Consider the following 20,322-nt stretch of genomic DNA (forward strand, 5'->3'; position numbering starts at 1 on the left):
TAAAGAGCCTCTTACGCAAGTGTACATGATTTGTTTACAAATTAAAAGTGCTGGCGTCTGAGTCCATTGTTTATTTACAAAACAAAGAAGTTCCTTTATTCACGTGAATGCTATATGTGTATTGTCGCGCGCGTTCAGTATTGGGGAATATTGAACGATTCTGTCAGTGTAAAGTTAACGGGGAAAAAAATGAGCATATAATAATGCCTGATCTTGTATTCTGTAAGCAGGAACAAATCACCTGATTAGTATTCTGTATGCAGGAATGATTTGCTGATCTTGTATTCTGTAAGCAGAAAGGTATTGCCTTATCTAGAAGGCTCTAAGCAGGAATGTATTGTCTGATCTTTTATTCTATAAGCAAGCACTTACTGACATTTCTAGTATTAAATAAGCAGGCACATACTGGTAGATGTAGTATTTTAATTGATATCAGTGCCAGCTATTGTTATTAGTACAGCATTTTCTCATAACTCTGTTTATAACACAGTTCCTTCATAAGGCAGATATGGCCATGGATCCCATTTTAGCATATAGTAGTAAAATTATATGTATAATGTACTTCATAACAGCACTCCCTCATTATAAAGCCCTTCATTATAACACAGTTCCTTTATAAGGCAGATATGGTCATGGATCCCATTTTAGCATAAAGTAGTAGAATTATATGTATAATGTACTTCATAACAGCACTCCCTCACTATAAAGCCCTTCATTATAACACTGTTCCTTTATAAGGCAGATATAGTCATGGATCCCATTTTAGCATATAGTAGTAAAATTACATGTATAATGTACTTCATAACAGCACTCCCTTACTGTAAAGCCCTTCATTATAACACAGTTACTATTATAAGGCAGACATGGCCATGGATCCCATTTTAGCATATAGTAGGAGAATTATATATATAATGTACTTCATAACAGCACTCCCTCACTATAAAGCCCTTCATTTTAACACAGTTCCTATTATAAGGCAGATATGGTCATGAATCCCATTTTAGCATATAGTAGTACAATTATATGTATAATGTACTTCATTATATGGTTGTCTCACTATAAGTGGGTATATTCTGTCTTCCATGGACAATGTTATAATGAGGGAATGATGTTTTATGTATTGTCACAATATGTGTGGGTTTACTATGTCTCCCATGGACAGCATTGTAATGATGGAGTGATGTATAGTGTGCTGTCACAGTATAGTGGGTATACTGTCTTTCATGGACTATTTTATAAAGAGGGAATGCTGTATAAGGTTGTCTTATTATAAGGGAGTATACTCTATGCCTCCCATGGACAGTGTTATGAGTGAATACGGCACTAAGAATTAATTTCATGGACATCAACAGAATGTTTTTGGAGATGCAAATGCATGAGTTGTGCTGATTTCAGAAAAATAAGATTTTTATTTTTTTAAAAAGCAAGCCAATATGCTAATCTGTCTTTATAACTTCATGAAATCTCCTCTATATTTAGTTATATATCCTCTTTCAAACAGAGGGAGAATTTGCCCCTGTAACTATTCATTTCTGGAATAGACCCTACATTAACTTTTGTATCAAAAAGTTATATTTTCATCATTACATAAATAGTGACAGCATACTATTATATAATTCAAGTTCAACTGCAGACAGCATAGACCCTGATCTACCACTGGAAGATTTGGTGTTATTTATTCTGCTGATTAGACCTGATAACATGCATTGACCCAGATCTGCCAGTGCATTATGTGATGGCAGATCAGGGTCTGTGCAGTTTGACTTGACTTAAAAGTGAATATATACAGTTCCATATTAGGAGCTCTTGTGTAAACTGATGTCAACATTTGACACATACTCCTTCCATCGTTTTGTAGAGTCAGACAAATGGAACATGAAATGCTTCATTTGTCCCCATATATACAAAGAATGAAGTATTGAGAGAAAAGTTATATCCCATGTATGTGTATCTGTATGGAGAAAATAAGAAAATCCATCTTTTTTTAACAGGGTGTATTTTCCTATCCTGTCCTAACCTCATAATCCCCAAAATTGATATATTTTAATCACTTTTGATCTCGTATTTACCATTCAAAACCAAAAACTGGGTGCCCCAAGAGGTTGAGTGAGCTAACCTTTACAGATCTCTCTCACCTTTCTCCAAAGTGCTCATTATTACAGATCACTGGCATCTCACCTCTGTGTGGGTTCGAGTCTCAGGTTTGGCCAATGTGGATATGTGAGAAGGCTTACCAGTAGCTTGTCATGGGTCGGTGGTTTTTTCCGGGGTTCTTTATGCTGGCTGTCATGTATGGCCTATCTTCTGCTGAAAAATGGTGTTAAACCCTACAACAACAACCTTTAATTAACATCCATTGTCTAAATTAAACAATTAACAATTAAAAACATGTATGGCTTAGATGGTTGAAATGAATCTGATTTCCATAAGGTCACATGGAAGAACACAATGCCAGATATATTGCATGTATGGCTTAGATGGTTGAAATGAATCTGATTTCCATAAGGTCACATGGAAGAACACAATGCCAGATATATTGCATGTATGGCTTAGATGGTTGAAATGAATCTGATTTCCATAAGGTCACATGGAAGAACACAATGCCAGATATATTGCATGTATGGCTTAGATGGTTGAAATGAATCTGATTTCCATAAGGAAGAACACAATGCCAGATATATTGCATGTATGGCTTAGATGGTTGAAATGAATCTGATTTCCATAAGGTCACATGGAAGAACACAATGCCAGATATATTGCATGTATAGCTTAGATGGTTGAAATGAATCTGATTTACATAAGGAAGAACACAATGCCAGATATGTTGCTGTTCCTTTTCACAGGCAGACTGCTCTATATAGTCTACATATTATCTTTCTTTATTTGTCACTAGAGATTTATAGGAACAAGTCATAACATTTAAGTGTTTATTTCCATTTTAAAGCATTTTCTGCTAGAATTTCAAGTTAGTAAACAAAGTCAAAACTAACTAATTATCTAAATTATTTATATCTAGTAGAAGAGAATGGATACTATGCCAAAGACATGGATGGATTGAAATTCATTGAAAAGAAAGCTTAGAGTATGCAACAAAAAAAATTGGATCTTTGGGCACACTTTTGTTTATTGAATGGTATATACTCTTTTCTTTTGTATGTGTACATACAGGTTACAGCATATTTAATCATACTTCTAGTTTACAAATTTTAAAAATCTCAATTCCAATGAGACAACTCTCAGTACGAAATGTTACAAGAAAGAAAAAAGAAACAATTTTTATTAATATTTTATGGATTGATGGCGTACTAAATATATTAATGTGAAGAATTTCAGATACCAGGTCTGTTTTGTGTCTTTTCCAGTTTAATATTGACTACAGGATCTCCCCTGGCGGAACCCAAAAGTGGCGGGGTCAAAGTTCATATGATGCAAGCAGTGACACAGAATCGGCGCTAAGTTCTCATTCAGACAGCCACTACTTCAGCTCCTCTTCCAATAAGTTAGTCAGCAGTGGAACAAGCTTTGAATAAAATAATAACCTTCCCCTTGTGTCCTTGATACATGATATGTGTTTCATCTATTATGGGACAGAGTTCAAACTCAAACAGTACTGCACAACAATGCTCTAATAGATGGAATACCTACATGTTTGACCTTTGACATTGTGATGTCAATGGATACAGTATGTTTTTTGATCTGCTGTGGAACAGAGTTCAAATTTAAAATTAAAATTGTTTTATGTGTAACTGAGAAGCATGAATAAAGGATGGCTCGGAATGTAAATTTAGTTTAAATCTGTTTGAATGGAATCAACAGGTGTGATGGACAATTCATCCTTGACATTTTATGGTATATGTTTTAAATTTGGCAATGCATCTTCAGAATTACAAAACTTGACTTTACTTTTTTTTAATCCCAGTATAGTTATATTTATTTATTTCTTTTTGTGAAACATTTGGTGCTAATGGTTGTATTCTACCATTTTTACTTTGCCATCAGTTTACATTTTTATTCAACAATCAAATTCTGTTATACACAGTCTTATTTCTAGCTTTAATTTGTTATTACAATACCAAACTATTTGTTCAGCTATTACAGTACTAAGTTATTTGGTTATTACAATACCAAATTATTTGTTTATTATTCAGCTATTACAATGCTAAGTTATTTGGTTATTACAGTGTTAAGTGCCATCTGCAGATTAATTATCATGTGCATCATTTTTATGAGTGTTTGTAAACAAGACGCTAGTGCAATATAATATTTTATTGGAAGTAAACCATTTCACAATGTTTTTAATTCTTTTTTGCCATATTTTAACAATTTTGGCAGACTGTGAACCTGGTTTTCAGAATCTTGATATAGATTTGTTTTTGAAATGCATAGCCTGGATAATAATGAGAAATGTGTATGACTGGTTTAAATAGCATGATGACCTGTGTATAGGAATGGATAATAATGAGAAATGTGTATGACTGGTTTAAATAGCATGATGACCTGTGTATAACAATGGATAATAATGAGAAATGTATATGGCTGGTTTAAATAGAATGATGACCTGTGTATAGCAATAGATAATAATGAGAAATGTGTATGACTGGTTTAAATAGCATGATGACCTGTGTATAGCAACGGATAATAATGAGAAATGTGTATGGCTGGTTTAAATAGAATGATGACCTGTGTATAGCAGTGGATAATAATGAGAAATGTGTATGGCTGGTTTAAATAGCATGATGACCTGTGTATAGCAATGGATAATAATGAGAAATGTGTATGACTGGTTTAAATAGCATGATGACCTGTGTATAGCAATGGATAATAATGAGAAATGTGTATGACTGGTTTAAATAGCATGATGACCTGTGTATAGGAATGGATAATAATGAGAAATGTGTATGGCTGGTTTAAATGTCATGATGACCTGTGTATAGCAATGGATAATAATGAGAAATGTGTATGGCTGGTTTTAATAGCATGGTCACTTGTATATAGGAGACACATGAAATTGTTTTCACTCACAGGTTCTTTACTTCATTTAATTTCATTTTCATTCATTCACTGCAGTCACCTATGTTATTTTCCCATTACAAGTATTGTATATACTGACTTTTAAGTTGAGTCTGACTGCAAACAACAGAGACTCAGATCTGGAGTTGGACAATGTGCTGGCAGATAAGGGTCTATATTGTTTATTGTTGATATTATTCCTAAAAAACTGCATAGACCCAGATTTGCTGGTACATAGTGTGATGGCAGATCTGGGTCTGTGCAGTTTGCAGTTGGACTTGACTTACAAGCAGGCATATATAATAGATTATCAGCTATTTTATGCAGTCAAGTGCAGTTTCATGGTTGATTTAAAATGAGCCATTGTCCAGTGTGTATTTTTTATTTGTTCAACAAGCTCTAAATGTGATAGCAAGTAATGTACTGTTCATTTTGTATTTTGTTTTGGTATCCAGCAGATGCCTTTTATTGATGCTACCTTCCATAACAATAGGGCAGTCTTTCATTTTAGTCATTCATTTTAACCATTATCCATTATTGTCTTAAGTAAAGCTGCATTGCAGACCTGTGTAGTTTTATGTACTCTTTCCAATGAGAAATATACTAATTATTATTGCTTTAAAAGCCCCCCCCCAAAGGTATGTTTCAAGGTTTCATATATCAAATGATATAAAATATTTCAACATAGGCTAGGCAGTATCAGTGATTCTAATCTGTAACACAAAGGTAAAGGTGTATTTCAAGTTACATGAATTTCATGATTTTGATTGGTCAACACTTGTAACATTGGTGTTACACTCCTGCCACATAAACTGCCAGTGAAATATGGAGAACACATGGCATATGGCATAATTATATGCTCTTCAGCAAACGAGAAACATTTTTGTCTATCATATGCCTTTAGTATATTATTCCTATAATCCATTACTCTGGTATAAATGTCAGTGATATACATGTTGACCAAAGTTAGACCTAGACAGAATGCATCTTTTTCCCGTAAATACTTATTAAACCTTTCAGAATAATGCTATCATGGCTTGACATTTAAACCAAAAAACATTCATGAATAACAGAAAGTTTTAGTGGACAATTGTTTTTTTCTAAGATTTGTCCAGGTATGTTTGTTGTGATTTTTCAAGTCTGAAGAACAAAGAATAAAAGGTTGGGTTTTTTTTAAAGCACTGTTCAAACATCCACCAATGTGATTATATTTGAGTGTGACATTATGTGTGCTATTGATATGAAAATACACATAATTCTGCTTTCATGACATGACTTGTGTGGTTTTCTGAGTTCATTTATTGAATACTGACATAAAAGTGCCAGGTCACCTGGGAATTAATGTTCTTATGAGAAGATGTTCAGTTTTTTTTACAAAGCACTCACAATAACAATCTAGTCTCCAACTCACTTTTGGACTCCAGTGTCATATGCACTAGCAATTTGACATTAGTCAATAAGATGTCAGAATTTTTGAGTTTGAGTGAAAATTGTTGGGGTCAGGCAGATTTATGCTATTTAGACTTGTGCAGTTTTTGTGACATCAGTCATTCTTGAACATCAGGAATATGTGTGCTGCTTGAGTACAAGCCACATAGTGATGAAACTATTGGATCACAAAATTTAAAGGAAAAAAAATAAATTTGCTTATAATTTCACTTTTGATTTTCTGTATTCTTAGTAAGAGAGACGTAAGAACTTGAATATATCAGGATTATCTAATTGTTTATTTCTTTAAATACCTGCCTAATTTTAAAGAGATTAAGCTACTGTGATATTTAATTTTGGAGTTGGTGTGCAAATTCATTTTTTGTGCTCAGATATTTTCATGACAGTAGGGACTGGTCTTGTGGTCAGACAGTTTCATTATAGTGGGGCCTGGACATGCACTCAGACAGTTTCATGACAGTGTGGCCTAGTCATATACTTAGTTTCATGACAGTGGGGTCTGGTCTTGTGTTTAGTTTCATGACAGTGGGACCTGGTCTTGTGTTTAGTTTCATGACAGTGAGGCTTAGTCTTATGTTTAGACAGTTTCATAACAGTGGGGTGGGGTCTTGTGCTTGGAGAGTTTCATGACAGTGGGACCTGGTCTTATACTTAGGCAGTTTTATGACAGTGGAACTTGGTTTTATGCTTAGACGGTTTCATGAAAGTGGGTCCTGGCCTTATGTTTGATTTAATGACAGTGTGGCTTTGTCTTATGCTTAGTTTCATGATAGTGGGGCCTGATCTTGTGCTTAGACAGTTTCGTGACAGGCATAGTCTTGTATTTAGTTTCATGACAGTTTGGCATGGTCTTGTACTTAGACAGTTTCAAAACAGTTTGGCATGGTGTTGTGCCTGGAGAATTTCTTGACAGTGGGCCCAGGTCTTGTGCATAGACAGTTCCATGACAGTGGGCCCAGGTCTTGTGCTTAGACAGTTCCATGACAGTGGGCCCAGGTCTTGTGCATAGACAGTTCCATGACAGTGGGCCCAGGTCTTGTGCTTAGACAGTTTGATGACAGCGGGTCCAGGTCTTGAGCTTAGACAATTTCATGGCATAGTCTTGAAACAGAGTTCACTATAACATGGTCACTTTTAGGATATAGTCTTGAAGCAGAGTTCATTATAACATGGTCACTTTTAGGACATAATCTTACAGCAGAGTTCACTATAACATGGTCACTTTTAGGACATGATCTTACAGCAGAGTTCACTATAACATGGTCACTTTTAGGACATAATCTTACAGCAGAGTTCACTATAACATGGTCACTTTTAGGACATAATCTTACAGCAGAGTTCATTATAACATGGTCACTTTTAGGACATAATCTTACAGCAGAGTTCACTATAACATGGTCACTTTTAGGACATAATCTTACAGCAGAGTTCACTATAACATGGTCACTTTTAGGACATAATCTTACAACAGATTTCACTATAACATGGTCACTTTTATGGCACTCCAGATGAACAACATTTTAAAGAGCTGTGTACATGTACATTTTATGACTGTTTATACTGATAGTTTTTTCAACTTTTGGAATCACAAGCTAGCAAGCAACATAGCAACAAGATAAGCTAATCAAGTTTTGTGTTGTAGCATGTATTTCATGGATTGAAGCTAGGATAAAAAAAAAACTACATGAATACCTCATTACCCAAGATACCCTTGTCAGCTGAACCATTGGTCACAGCTAGGACAAAAAAACTACATATAGATACCCTTGTCAGCTAAACCAATGATCACAGCTAGGACAAAAAAACTACATATAGATACCCTTGTCAGCTGAACCATTGATCACATCTAGGACAAAAAAACTACATGAATACCTCATTACCCAAGATACCCTTTCAGCTGAACCATTGATCACAGCTAGGACAAAAAAACTACATGAAAACCTCATTACCCAAGATACCCTTGTCAGCTAAACCATTGATCACAGCTAGGACAGAAAAACTACATGAAAACCTCATTACCCAAGATACCCTTGTCAGCTAAACCATTGATCACAGCTAGGACAGAAAAACTACATGAATACCTCATTACCCAAGATACCCTTGTGAGCTGAACCATTGATCACAGCTAGGACAAAAAAACTACATGAATACCTCATTACCCAAGATACCCTTGTCAGCTGAACCATTGATCACAGCTAGGACAAAAAAACTACATGAATACCTCATTACCCAAGATACCCTTGTCAGCTGAACCATTGATCACAGCTAGGACAGAAAAACTACATGAATACCTCATTACCCAAAATACCCTTGTCAGCTAAACCACTGATCACAGCTAGGACAGAAAAACTACATGAATACCTCATTACCCAAGATACCCTTGTCAGCTGAACCATTGATCACAGCTAGGACAGAAAAACTACATGAATACCTCATTACCCAAGATACCCTTGTCAGCTAAACCATTGATCACAGCTAGGACAGAAAAACTACATGAATACCTCATTACCCAAGATACCCTTGTCAGCTGAACCATTGATCAAAGCTAGGACAAAAAAACTACATGAATACCTCATTACCCAAGATACCCTTGTCAGCTGAACCATTGATCAAAGCTAGGACAAAAAAACTACATGAATACCTCATTACCCAAGATACCCTTGTCAGCTGAACCATTGATCAAAGCTTGGACAGAAAAAAACATGATATCTCGATGCTCCAGATACCTTCCTTGACTTAACCATTGACCTGCCTCCCATAGCGAACCAAATCATGGTTGAATTGCATTGATTTTTCACTTAAAACCATGCTGAAGAAAGCATTATGCAAAGCTGAATCCAAATAATTTTGAAATGAATTACGGTAGAATAAATTGTTTGTGGCAAGTAATTAAGACATCCTACGTTTTTAGAGACAATTTAGTGTGCATTTATATTTTATCTTCTTTGAGTGAAGATGTCAGTCAGTATTTGCCTAATATTTAATATTACAGTTATGATTTATGTAGCATATTTGATAATGTACCTGACTTAGTATGTGTACGCCCCTCATTTTGGTCACAACTTGCTTCAAATATTTACAACTAAATGCATGTGTCATGAACACATCGAACCTCAACGAAAGGCTAAAACAAAATTTCCATAAAATCTAGCATCAAGTCTGCTTGGTATCTCATCACCACTTTTTTTGTAGCTTAAGTCCGACTCAAACACAGATCTGACTTGTGTCAGTATTCAGCATGAACATATAATGAGTGAGAATGCACCTCTACAGTGGAGAGCACAAAGGGAGCCAAGTTTTTAGTTTGTATCTACACATAATAGGGACATTTTTTATGACATAGTTTTAATATTTTTATTATGAAGAAGAGCCTTAACCTCATAAATGTTAATCCAATATGTAAGTGTACAGTGTAGGTACTACATCAGTTACATTAATTCTTAAGTGTACAGTGTAGGTACTACATCAATGACATTTTTAAGTGTACAGTGTAGGTACTACATCAATTACATTAATTTTTAAGTGTACAGTGTGGGTATTGCATCAGTTACATTAATTTTAAATGTACAGTGTGGGTATACAGTACATTTTTAAGTGTAAAGTGTGCAGGTATTACATCATTTACAGTAAATTTGTAAGTGTACATTGTGCAGGTATTACATCAGTTACAGTAAATTTTTATGTGTACAATCTGCACGTATTACATCAATTGCAGCAAATTTATAAGTGTATAATGTGCTGGAATCGTATCAATTTAAATTTGTAAGTGTACAGTACAGAGGTTACATCAATTGCAGTAAGTTTTTATGTACAGTGCAGGTATTACGTCAGTTACAGTAAATTTGTAAGTGTACAGTACGCAGGTATTACATCATTTACTATAAATTTGTAAGGGTACAGTGCAGGTATTACATCAATTACTATAAATTTGTATGTGTATAGTGTGCATGTATTAAATCATTTGCTGTAAATTTGTAAGGTTACAGTGCAGGTATTACATCAATTACTATAAATTTGTATGTGTATAGTGTGCATGTATTGAATCATTTGCTGTAAATTTGTAAGGTTACAGTGCACGTATTAAATCCATTACTATAAATTTGTAAGTGTACAGTGCAGGTATTACATCAGTTACTATAAATTTGTAAGTGTACAGTGCAGGTATTACATCAATTACTATAAATTTGTAAGTGTACAGTGTGCAGGTATTAAACCAATTACTATAAATTTGTAAGGGTACAGTGCAGGTATTACATCAGTTACTATAAATTTGTAAGTGTACTGTGCAGGTATCATATAAGTAACAGTAAATTTGTAAGTGTACAGTGTGCAGGTATTAAACCAATTACTATAAATTTGTAAGTGTACAGTGCAGGTATTACATCAATTACTATAAATTTGTAAGTGTACAGCGCAGGTATCACATAAGTAACAGCAAATTTGTAAGTGTACAGTGTGCAGGTATTAAATCAAATACTATAAATTTTTAAGTGTACAGTGCAGGTATTACATCAATTACTATAAATGTGTAAGTGTACAGTGCAGGTATTACATCAGTTACAGTAAATTTTTAAGTGTACAGTGTGCAGGTATTACATCTGTTGTGGTAAATGGCTAAGTGTAATGTGCTGGTATCACATCAGTTACATTAAATTTGTAAGTATACACTACAGTTGTTACATTAATTGCAATAAATGTTTGAGTGTACAGAGTGCAGGTGTCACACCAATTGCAGTTAATTTGTAAGTGTACAGTGTGCAGGTAATTTGTAAGTGTACAATGCAGATATTACATCAATTACTGTAAATCTGACATTGCAACTGTTTTAACATTGGGCTTTAATGAAACAACTGCTGGCAAATTGTCTTTCATTGATGTTTGTGTGCATTTTACTCAATTTTTACATATATATTTGAGGCATTCCTTTTAGATGCTGCTACAGATGTATACACATTGTGTATTGTTGTGTGCACTAGTGATTTAGAAATCCTTGCTTCATTCGTTTAGATTATTTTCTTGCCATCATGTACAAGTTTGATAAGTCTTTTTTTGTTGTTGTCATTATCAATCCCAAAGTGTGTAAAGTTTATCCATTGTCAAAGTGTTAAATTTATTTATTGATTTTTCTTATATACAAACATTATGTCACATGACCACCATATATCACACATGACATTGCAACAAGGCTTGTCACATAGCAGTGTTACTGAGTAATGTGAATGTGGTAATTAAAATCTGATGCAATTGCATGGATTTTATGATATGGTTTATTCATCTGTACATGTATAATTTCCTTGAACTACTCTGGCACCTTTAGCTGGACACATGAAACTTAGTTCAATGGGTGTAAATTGTACCAGCACTTGTAGAATTTTGATTTTTTTTGTAATTGTGACTCTGGGGATGGCACTAGGCAGGATGGGGGTGATTTTACTTTTGAATTTTAAGTAGCTCATGAGTTGCTTGTCACTAAATCAGTATGTGTCAACATTGACCTAAGTGACAATACATTTTTATTGTGAAACCTATTTAAGCATCTTTAAATAAAACAGTAAATTTTTTTGTCAAACATGTACATGTATAAGCATGGCAGGACATAGGTGTCACTCACTCTACTGGTAACTATGGTGACAGCTTCATCGAAGTCATTGTTAAAGTTTATTGCTTAGATTTTGTCAGTGAAATACATGATTGCAGAGATACAGATGAGACACTATGTTCTGTGGAACATTTGTTGCTGAAAATAATTATTTCACACAAAGTTTCCATGGTGCAAATGATTGCTTTAAAAAAAGTAATCATTAAAATGACATGCTGTTAAGCCCAGTACACCATGTTCTGGTAGGTCAGGGAGTAAAACTTGGACTGTAATCTATTGGTAGTTGGTTCAGTATAAGTCGGTTGGGTCAATGTGACTTTGTGAAAAAAATCTTGCTCTATTTCTGTGCCATGATATAACTAAAGTTCTGTTTAAAACTAACCAACCATTTTTATATCTTGCAGTTCTTCTCATCCACTCAAGTCATAATTTTTACGAGTCAGGGAAATGGGCCATTATTTATGCCAGTAATTTTACATGCGTTTAAGATATATGGAATGTGACATGATTTTGATTTTTACTTGTATTCACATTGCCAACCTTTCATAAATTAAATATCTGGTACTTCACCTTTGCTAGAAAAACGAATGCATACCCAATGGCAAAGAACAGTCTGTTTCTGGAAATTTTACATTCTTTAAAATTCGGTTTTTGTCACCAAAACTAAAATTTTATTGTAAAACCTATGTTACTAGGAGAGGCCCCTGGTAGATAAGTGGTCAGTGGTGTTTACCATTACTAATCACTGACATCTCACCTTTGTCTGCATTGGTATGAATCTTGGGCAAGGCCATTATGGGTATGTGAAAAAACTTGTCACTAGCTTTCTGTGGGTGATGTTTCTTCCTGAGTTTTCCCAGAAACTTTCTCCACCACATGACATTATCACTCAAAGTGTCGCTTAAAACTAAAAAAAATGTATATCTTGGGGGGTTCCTTTTAAAACAATTTACCGCATTGAATAAGAATGAAATTCCATCACATAAATTGTCAGAATCCAGTAGCAGTGAAACTAACCGAGTCATACTTGATAGGCAAAGATTTTAAATGAGACCACTGTTAACATTATGCAGAATTTGAACCAAATCTAGTCTCCCATACTCAACAGTTTAATTTACACAATATTCTAAGACACCATATGTTTTATCATGATGGTGAACATCAGTGTAATTATACTCATTTTGATTGATAGAAGCAAGATTAAATTGGTGGTGAATTGCAAGGGAGACAAATCTGTATCGATTTGAGAGTAGTGGTGAACTGCAAGGGAGACAAATCAGTGGATTTGATAGTACCAGTGGTGAGTTGCAAGTGAGACAAATCTAGATTTTGAAGGTACCATTGGTGTGCTGCAAGGGAGATAAATCCATGTACATGTTGGGTAATAATATCCATTATATGTAACTTGATTATTATTTTAAAAAAAGTATATACTTGACATGACCAGTATATAAAGGGCATACAGTTTTCATTGGTTATAAATGAATGTCCATTATATTGAGGTGTCTGTTAAGGGAGACTATACTGTGCTTGGATTTTGGAGGGGATAAAAGCAGTGTGAATGAAATTTTGGAGGACAGTGTTTTTATCTACATTCTGGACCTCCCTTGTTTTACCTTCACAGGCATACAGAAAACAGTTTTCGTCATTATTATCACATACTTTAGGTACGTTTTTCAGTATGATACAGGGGCTTGTTGCTTTCATGTTCAGAAATGGTATGAAACTATGGGTTTATAACAGTAACTCAAACTAAACTAGCATACTAAATATCTTTTTGTGATTTGCTAATCACATATGTTGCCAGAGCCATCCATTATACAGCCCTCTCTAATTATAAGGCCATTCATTATAACACATTTGCTATTATAAGGCAGGCATGTTATGGATCCCATTTCAGTATGCAATAGTAATACTATAAACAGCACTCCCTCTATATAAAACCATTTATTATAACAATATAAGGTAAGGTCATGTATCATTTCATTAAGTGGCAGTAAAGTTATATATATATGTATATCATGTACTTCATTTTAAGGCAGTCTCACTATAAGGCTCATCATTATAACATGGTTCCTGTATAAGATGAATTTGACCATGGACCACATTTCATTAAGTGGTAGTAAAGTTATATGTATCATGTGTTTCTTTATAAGGTGGTCTCAATATAAGGCTCATCATTATAACATGGTTCCTGTATAAGATGAATTTGACCATGGACCACATTTCATTAAGTGGTAGTAAAGTTATATGTATCATGTACTTCTTTATAAGGTGGTCTCAATATAAGGCTCCATCATTATAACATGGTTCCTGTCTTAGATGAATTTGACCATGGACCACGTTTCATTAAGTGGTAGTAAAGTTAAATGTATCATGTACTTCATTTTAAGGTGGTCTCATCATAAGGTGATATACTCCAAGGCTAAAATTGACAGAATTATAACAAGTTCTGTATTTTTTAAAAATAATAGTTTGCTTTTTCTATGGTAATTATCGAGGCAGTTCCATTTAAGTATGCTGGGTACTCGAGTAAGGCAATTTTTAAATCTACTCGTCATAAACCAGTAGAGCTTATGGGATGGGATGTTGTCTGTTATCCATCTGTCCTTTAGGACAAGTTTATTTTGCTACTCATAAACTATTTGGAGGATTGCCATAAAACTTGACGCACACATTCATCCCATGGTCTAATTGATTTTTAGATGAAAATGGCGCTGATCACACATCCATATAGAAAATCTTACTCCTCCTGAATGGATGGTCATATCAGCATGGGGTTTTCACTGAAAGACTTGTTACGATGTCCGTTACGGTACACTGCTACAGTGACCAGATTGAAAATCTTGTTAACACTACTCCTAAATGGATGGTCATATCAAGATGGGATTTTCACTGAAAGACTTCTTATGATGTCTGTTTGCTCTTTAATGAAAACTGCTATTTGAGGTCCAGTATGGACACTTTGATGGCCATTTTGAAAATTTTGTTTTCACTACCACTCATAAATGGATGATTTTATCAACATGAGGGTTTTTCTAAAACACTTCTTATGATGCCTAGTTAGTCCAAAATGAAAATGGTGCTGATCTGGATTCAGTACAGCTACCACACTGGCCATCTTGAAAATCTTGTTATATCTACTCAACATGGATGGTCACATCAACATGGGGTTTTCGCTAAAACACGACTTTCAGTGTCTTGTTGGTCCTAAATGAACATGGTGCTGATCTTACATCCAGTATGGTCACCATAGTAGACATCTCGAAAATAATTTTATAACTGTTCTTCCTGAATGGAAAGTCTTATTGACATGGAGTTTCAATCAAAAGCCTTCTTGTCAGATCTGCTTGGTCCTAAATTAAAATATTGCTAATCTGAGGTATGTTATGGAACATTGCTACAGTGTCCAGATTGAAAATCTTGTTATCATTACTCCTTAATGAATGGTTATGTGGTTTTCATGGAAAGACTTATAATGTCCATTATGTGTCCATCTTGAAAAATCTTGTTTTTACTACTCCTCTTAATGGCAAAGTCATTGGGGTTTTCATCAGAAGAGTTCATTGGTGTATACTTGGTCCTCAGTGAATGAAAATGACTTACCCTCAATATGGCCACCATGGTGTCTACTTGGCCCTAAATGAAAACTACTTACTCTCAGTATGGCCACCATGGTGGCTATCTTAAAAATATTGTTATGTCTGCCCCCAGATGGATAACTAATCTACTTGGGGTTTTCATCAATAAGTTATGATCACAAGACTTAATTATGTATACTTTGTCCTACATGAAAATGGTACCAATCTGACATCCAATATGCCCACCACAGCCGCTAATTTGAAAATCTTGTTATTGTTGAAGAATATCAGACATGGTTTCAACACGCATCAATTAAAAGGAAGAAATGGTCTTATCTTCAATTCCTGGAAATTCTTTTTGCCTATTAGAGCACCAGTCTCTTCAAGATATATGCCCAGGTACTCAAAGAGTTCATATGAAAACAATACAAAAATTGAAGTTTCATCTATGGGCTAATACGCCACATTAAAAGTGTCTTCCCTGGGTCCCACATACATATTACTGGAACAGCCCTTAAAGAGTTATATATGCTTTGTGTGGATGATATAGTGCTGTGAATGCATTCCAGAGATGATCTGAAGTACATCACCCTGAAGAAGATTTTTCATGTTGCCTTATTGCATAACAATTCTGTAGATTAAAATTTAGCATTTTTTAAAGAAAATAGAAAGCAACAGTAAAACAGCTTTTAATACCAAGTAAAAAATGCATAGACAAGTCAACTAGGATTGTTTCTAAATTCTGTTTATATTAGAACAGGTAGACTTCTCAGTGTTTATTTCTTCATTAAAAAATCTGTAGATTGGTTATTTTGCCAAATTTTTATTGTGAAACATGCAAAATCCAAATTTCTGTTTTGTTTCAAATAGCTCATATTTGGTATTTCCTGCACCCACTTTTACAGTGACTAAACTATAAATGGCAAAATAAGTGAAAAAATATTTGGGAGTGCATTGTACATGCTTTTCACAAGTACTGTATTCCCAATATGCAGTTGACATAACGCCATTCATCATTTTCATAGTCTGCAATTGTCGTAACATTCACATTTTTTGTTTGATTTTATTTAAGTCAGCAGCAAAATCTTGTATTAATTGACTTCAAATAAATTGTGTTTTAAAGTTGAATACATTGTTATTTTTTTTCATTTTATTCTGATCTAAACCAAGGTCAAAATAACAAGCCCAAATGTAATCACTGAAAATACTGTGATAACGGTAAATAATGGAACAATTACAAAATGCAAAAGACTGCATATCATCTGCAGCTATTTTAACCATTTCTAAATCAGGGGCCATCACTCCATAAGCTTTTGCCAAATTCGAGTTCAATCCACGACTTCCTTTGTGATGGATGTTATGTGACACGACTTATAGACATGAGCACCAGTATATGACCACTCCATGTAGTGGTGACTAAAGGTGATAGAAATTACCAATAAAAAAACATCAGTTAACAATAATAGTTTATTTAAAGGCTTGTTCAAGCTCATGTTTTTTTAAAATTATAAACAAGAGTCCCTCAAAGGACTGATGCTCTACTGAGCAAAAACAAATTCTAGGAATTTAAGATAAGAGTTGATTCCTTTCTACTGCTGATATTGAAACTGCATATGATATTCTTCAGTGCTGTGGTAGACATACTGGATGTCACATTAGCTCTGTTTTCATTTACAATCAACAAGACATCATGCTAAGTCTTGTGATGGGAAAAGCCATGTTGATATGGCTTTCCATTTTGGAGGAGAAATGACAAGATTTTTATTAGTCCCATGGTGACTATATTTGATATCAAATTGGTACCATTTCCATTTAGACATAGTAAGAAGTCTTTTGGTAAGATCACAATGATAATTTAAAGAATGATCTGCAAGAATTAGTGACATTTTTAAGATGACCCTTGTGGCAATCGCATTGGTCAAGGAAATTTTCATTTACACACACATACATACACACACACACAAGGGGTGCCCTTGTAAGTTGGCACTGGATAAAACAGCAACTGAGTGTCATCCAACATCCACAGAATGAAAATACAGCAGATTCCAAGAAATGATGCCCCCCATCTCATCCCAGCCTGGGGTACGCATATTGACTGCATGGCACAATTTCCATTTAGGACTAACTAGATTTCATAAGAAGCTGTTGAGCAAAATCTTTAGTTGGATATGACCGTCCATTCAGGAGTTGAATATTTTCAAGATGGCTACTGTGGTGGCCATACTGGGCACTGTGTCAGCACCATATTTATTTAGGACCAGCTGGACTTAAAAAGTCTTTTAGTGAAATGCCCATGATATGACTATCCATTTGGTTGAGTAGTAAAAGCAAGGTTTATCAGAGGGCTACTAAAGCGGCCATATTGAACATTAGATTGGCATAATTTTTAATTTAGGACCAACTAGATGTCGTAGAAAGTCCTCTGGTGAAATATGACTTTCTGATCTGATCAGGCAGATAATATTTTCTAGATGTCAAATGTAGTGGCTATATTGGACTTCCAACTGGCATCATTTTTAATTTAGGACTAACTAGATGTCGTAGAAAGTCGTCTGGTGAAAAACCATGCCAATATGACTTTCTGATCTGATCAGGCAGATAAGATTTTCTAGATGTCAAATGTAGTGGCTATATTGGACTTCCAACTGGCATCATTTTTAATTTAGGACCAACTAGATGTCGTAGAATATTGTCTGGTGAAAAACCATGCCAATATGACTTTCTGATCTGATCAGGCAGATAAGATTTTCTAGATGTCCAATGTAGTGGCTATATTGGACTTCCAACTGGCATCATTTTTAATTTAGGACCAACTAGATGTCGTAGAAAGTCGTCTGGTGAAAAACCATGCCAATATGACTTTCTGATCTGATCAGGCAGATAATATTTTCTAGATGTCAAATGTAGTGGCTATATTGGACTTCCAACTGTTACCATTTTTAATTTAGGACCAACTAGATGTCGTAGAAAGTCGTCTGGTGAAAAACCATGCCAATATGACTTTCTGATCTGATCAGGCAGATAATATTTTCTAGATGTCCAATGTAGTGGCTATATTGGACTTCCAACTGTTATCATTTTTAATTTAGGACCAACTAGATGTCGTAGAAAGTCGTCTGGTGAAAAACCATGCCAATATGACTTTCTGATCTGATCAGGCAGATAAGATTTTCTAGATGTCAAATGTAGTGGCTATATTGGACTTCCAACTGGCATCATTTTTAATTTAGGACCAACTAGATGTCATAGAAAACTGTCTGGTGAAAAACCATGCCAATATGACTTTCTGATCTGATCAGGCAGATAAGATTTTCTAGATGTCCAATGTAGTGGCTGTATTGGACTTCCAATTTGCATCATTTTCACTTAGGACAAACTAGACAGAAGAAGCCTTCTAGTAAAAACTCATGTTGACATGACTATCAATTCAGGAGTAGTGACCATAATATTTTCAAGATGACCACTGTAAATGCTGTATTGGACGTAAGTTTGGCACTGTTTTATTTTAAGACCAACCAGACCAAACAAGTTTAGTGAAAAACCCCATGTTAACATGTCTGTGTTGTGTAATGGCAATCCTGCAAGTAGTTTAGGAGTAGCAATCACAAACTTGTGCTAATGGAGGGATAGACCACGGACAACAGATAAACCCTTCTGATCTTTGACCAGGAGATAATAAAAAACCAGTGACAACAGTTACATTAATTCTTATTTATTCCTTCATGAAATTGTTCAAATAAAAGATAAGTACAATTTGCTTATGCAACCAGCTGGGGCATTAAAGGTTCACTATTAAAATGAGCAAACTCATAAAAGGTGCCAAGTCATACCAATGCACATTGAGTAAACTCAAAAGGCCACAAGTCATACTAATGCACATTGAGTACACTCAAAAGGCAACAAGTCATACAAATGCACACTGAGTACACTCAAAAGGTGACAAGTCATACCAATGCACGTTGAATAAACTCAAAAGGCAACAAGTCATACTAATGCACAATGAGTAAACTCAAAAGGCAACAAGTCATACTAATGCACATTGAGTAGACTCAAAAGGCAACAAGTCATAAAAATGCACATTGAGTACACTCAAAAGGTGACAAGTCATACCAATGCACATTGAGTAAACTCAAAAGGCAACAATTCATACAAATGCACATTGAGTACACTCAAAAGGCAACAAGTCATACTAATGCACATTGAGTAAACTCAAAAGGCGACAAGTCATACAAATGCACACTGAGTACACTCAAAAGGTGACAAGTCATACAAATGCACATTGAGTAAACTCAAAAGGCGACAAGTCATACAAATGCACATTGAGTACACTCAAAAGGCAGCAAGTCATACTAATGCACATTAAATAAATTGAAAACATTTTATCAACTCTTATCAGACTCTGAGTAAAGAAAACTTAACATAGAAAAAGGTGTAAACATTTTTAATATATAAAAAAATGGAAATATATCTTCTCAATGACAAAATATTGTAATATTCTCTCCATAAGCTCACCCACTTGTACAAATTTTTTAACTTGATATGCAAGTACTTTCCATTCCTATGCCTTAATTTCATTTTCACAAGATTTCCAAGCAAGTCAGATGGTTTCATTATCACCAACAGAAGACTTACATTAAACATGTTCAGGGCCCTTCAAGTCACATGTGAACTTGTGAGGTTTCA

The 20,322-nt window shown here is 34.7% G+C and overlaps 1 protein-coding gene across 2 annotated transcripts in view; it reads left to right on the plus strand.

Annotated features, from left to right (window-relative positions):
* LOC149790593 (alpha-catulin-like) overlaps nt 1-16,767 on the plus strand; it is a 153,409-nt gene extending 136,642 nt beyond the window's left edge. For both annotated transcript variants that reach the window (XM_089972694.1, XM_089972695.1), the window contains one exon: nt 3,363-16,767. In XM_089972694.1, coding sequence (XP_089828820.1) covers nt 3,363-3,530 — 168 coding nt within the window. In that variant the 3' untranslated portion in view covers nt 3,531-16,767. The remainder of the gene's footprint in view (nt 1-3,362) is intronic.
* Nucleotides 16,768-20,322: the final 3,555 nt, after the last annotated feature.

The sequence above is a fragment of the Sinohyriopsis cumingii genome, chromosome 10, assembly GCF_028554795.1.
Source record: "Sinohyriopsis cumingii isolate HCF-2022 chromosome 10, ASM2855479v2, whole genome shotgun sequence".
NCBI lineage: Eukaryota > Metazoa > Mollusca > Bivalvia > Unionida > Unionidae > Sinohyriopsis > Sinohyriopsis cumingii.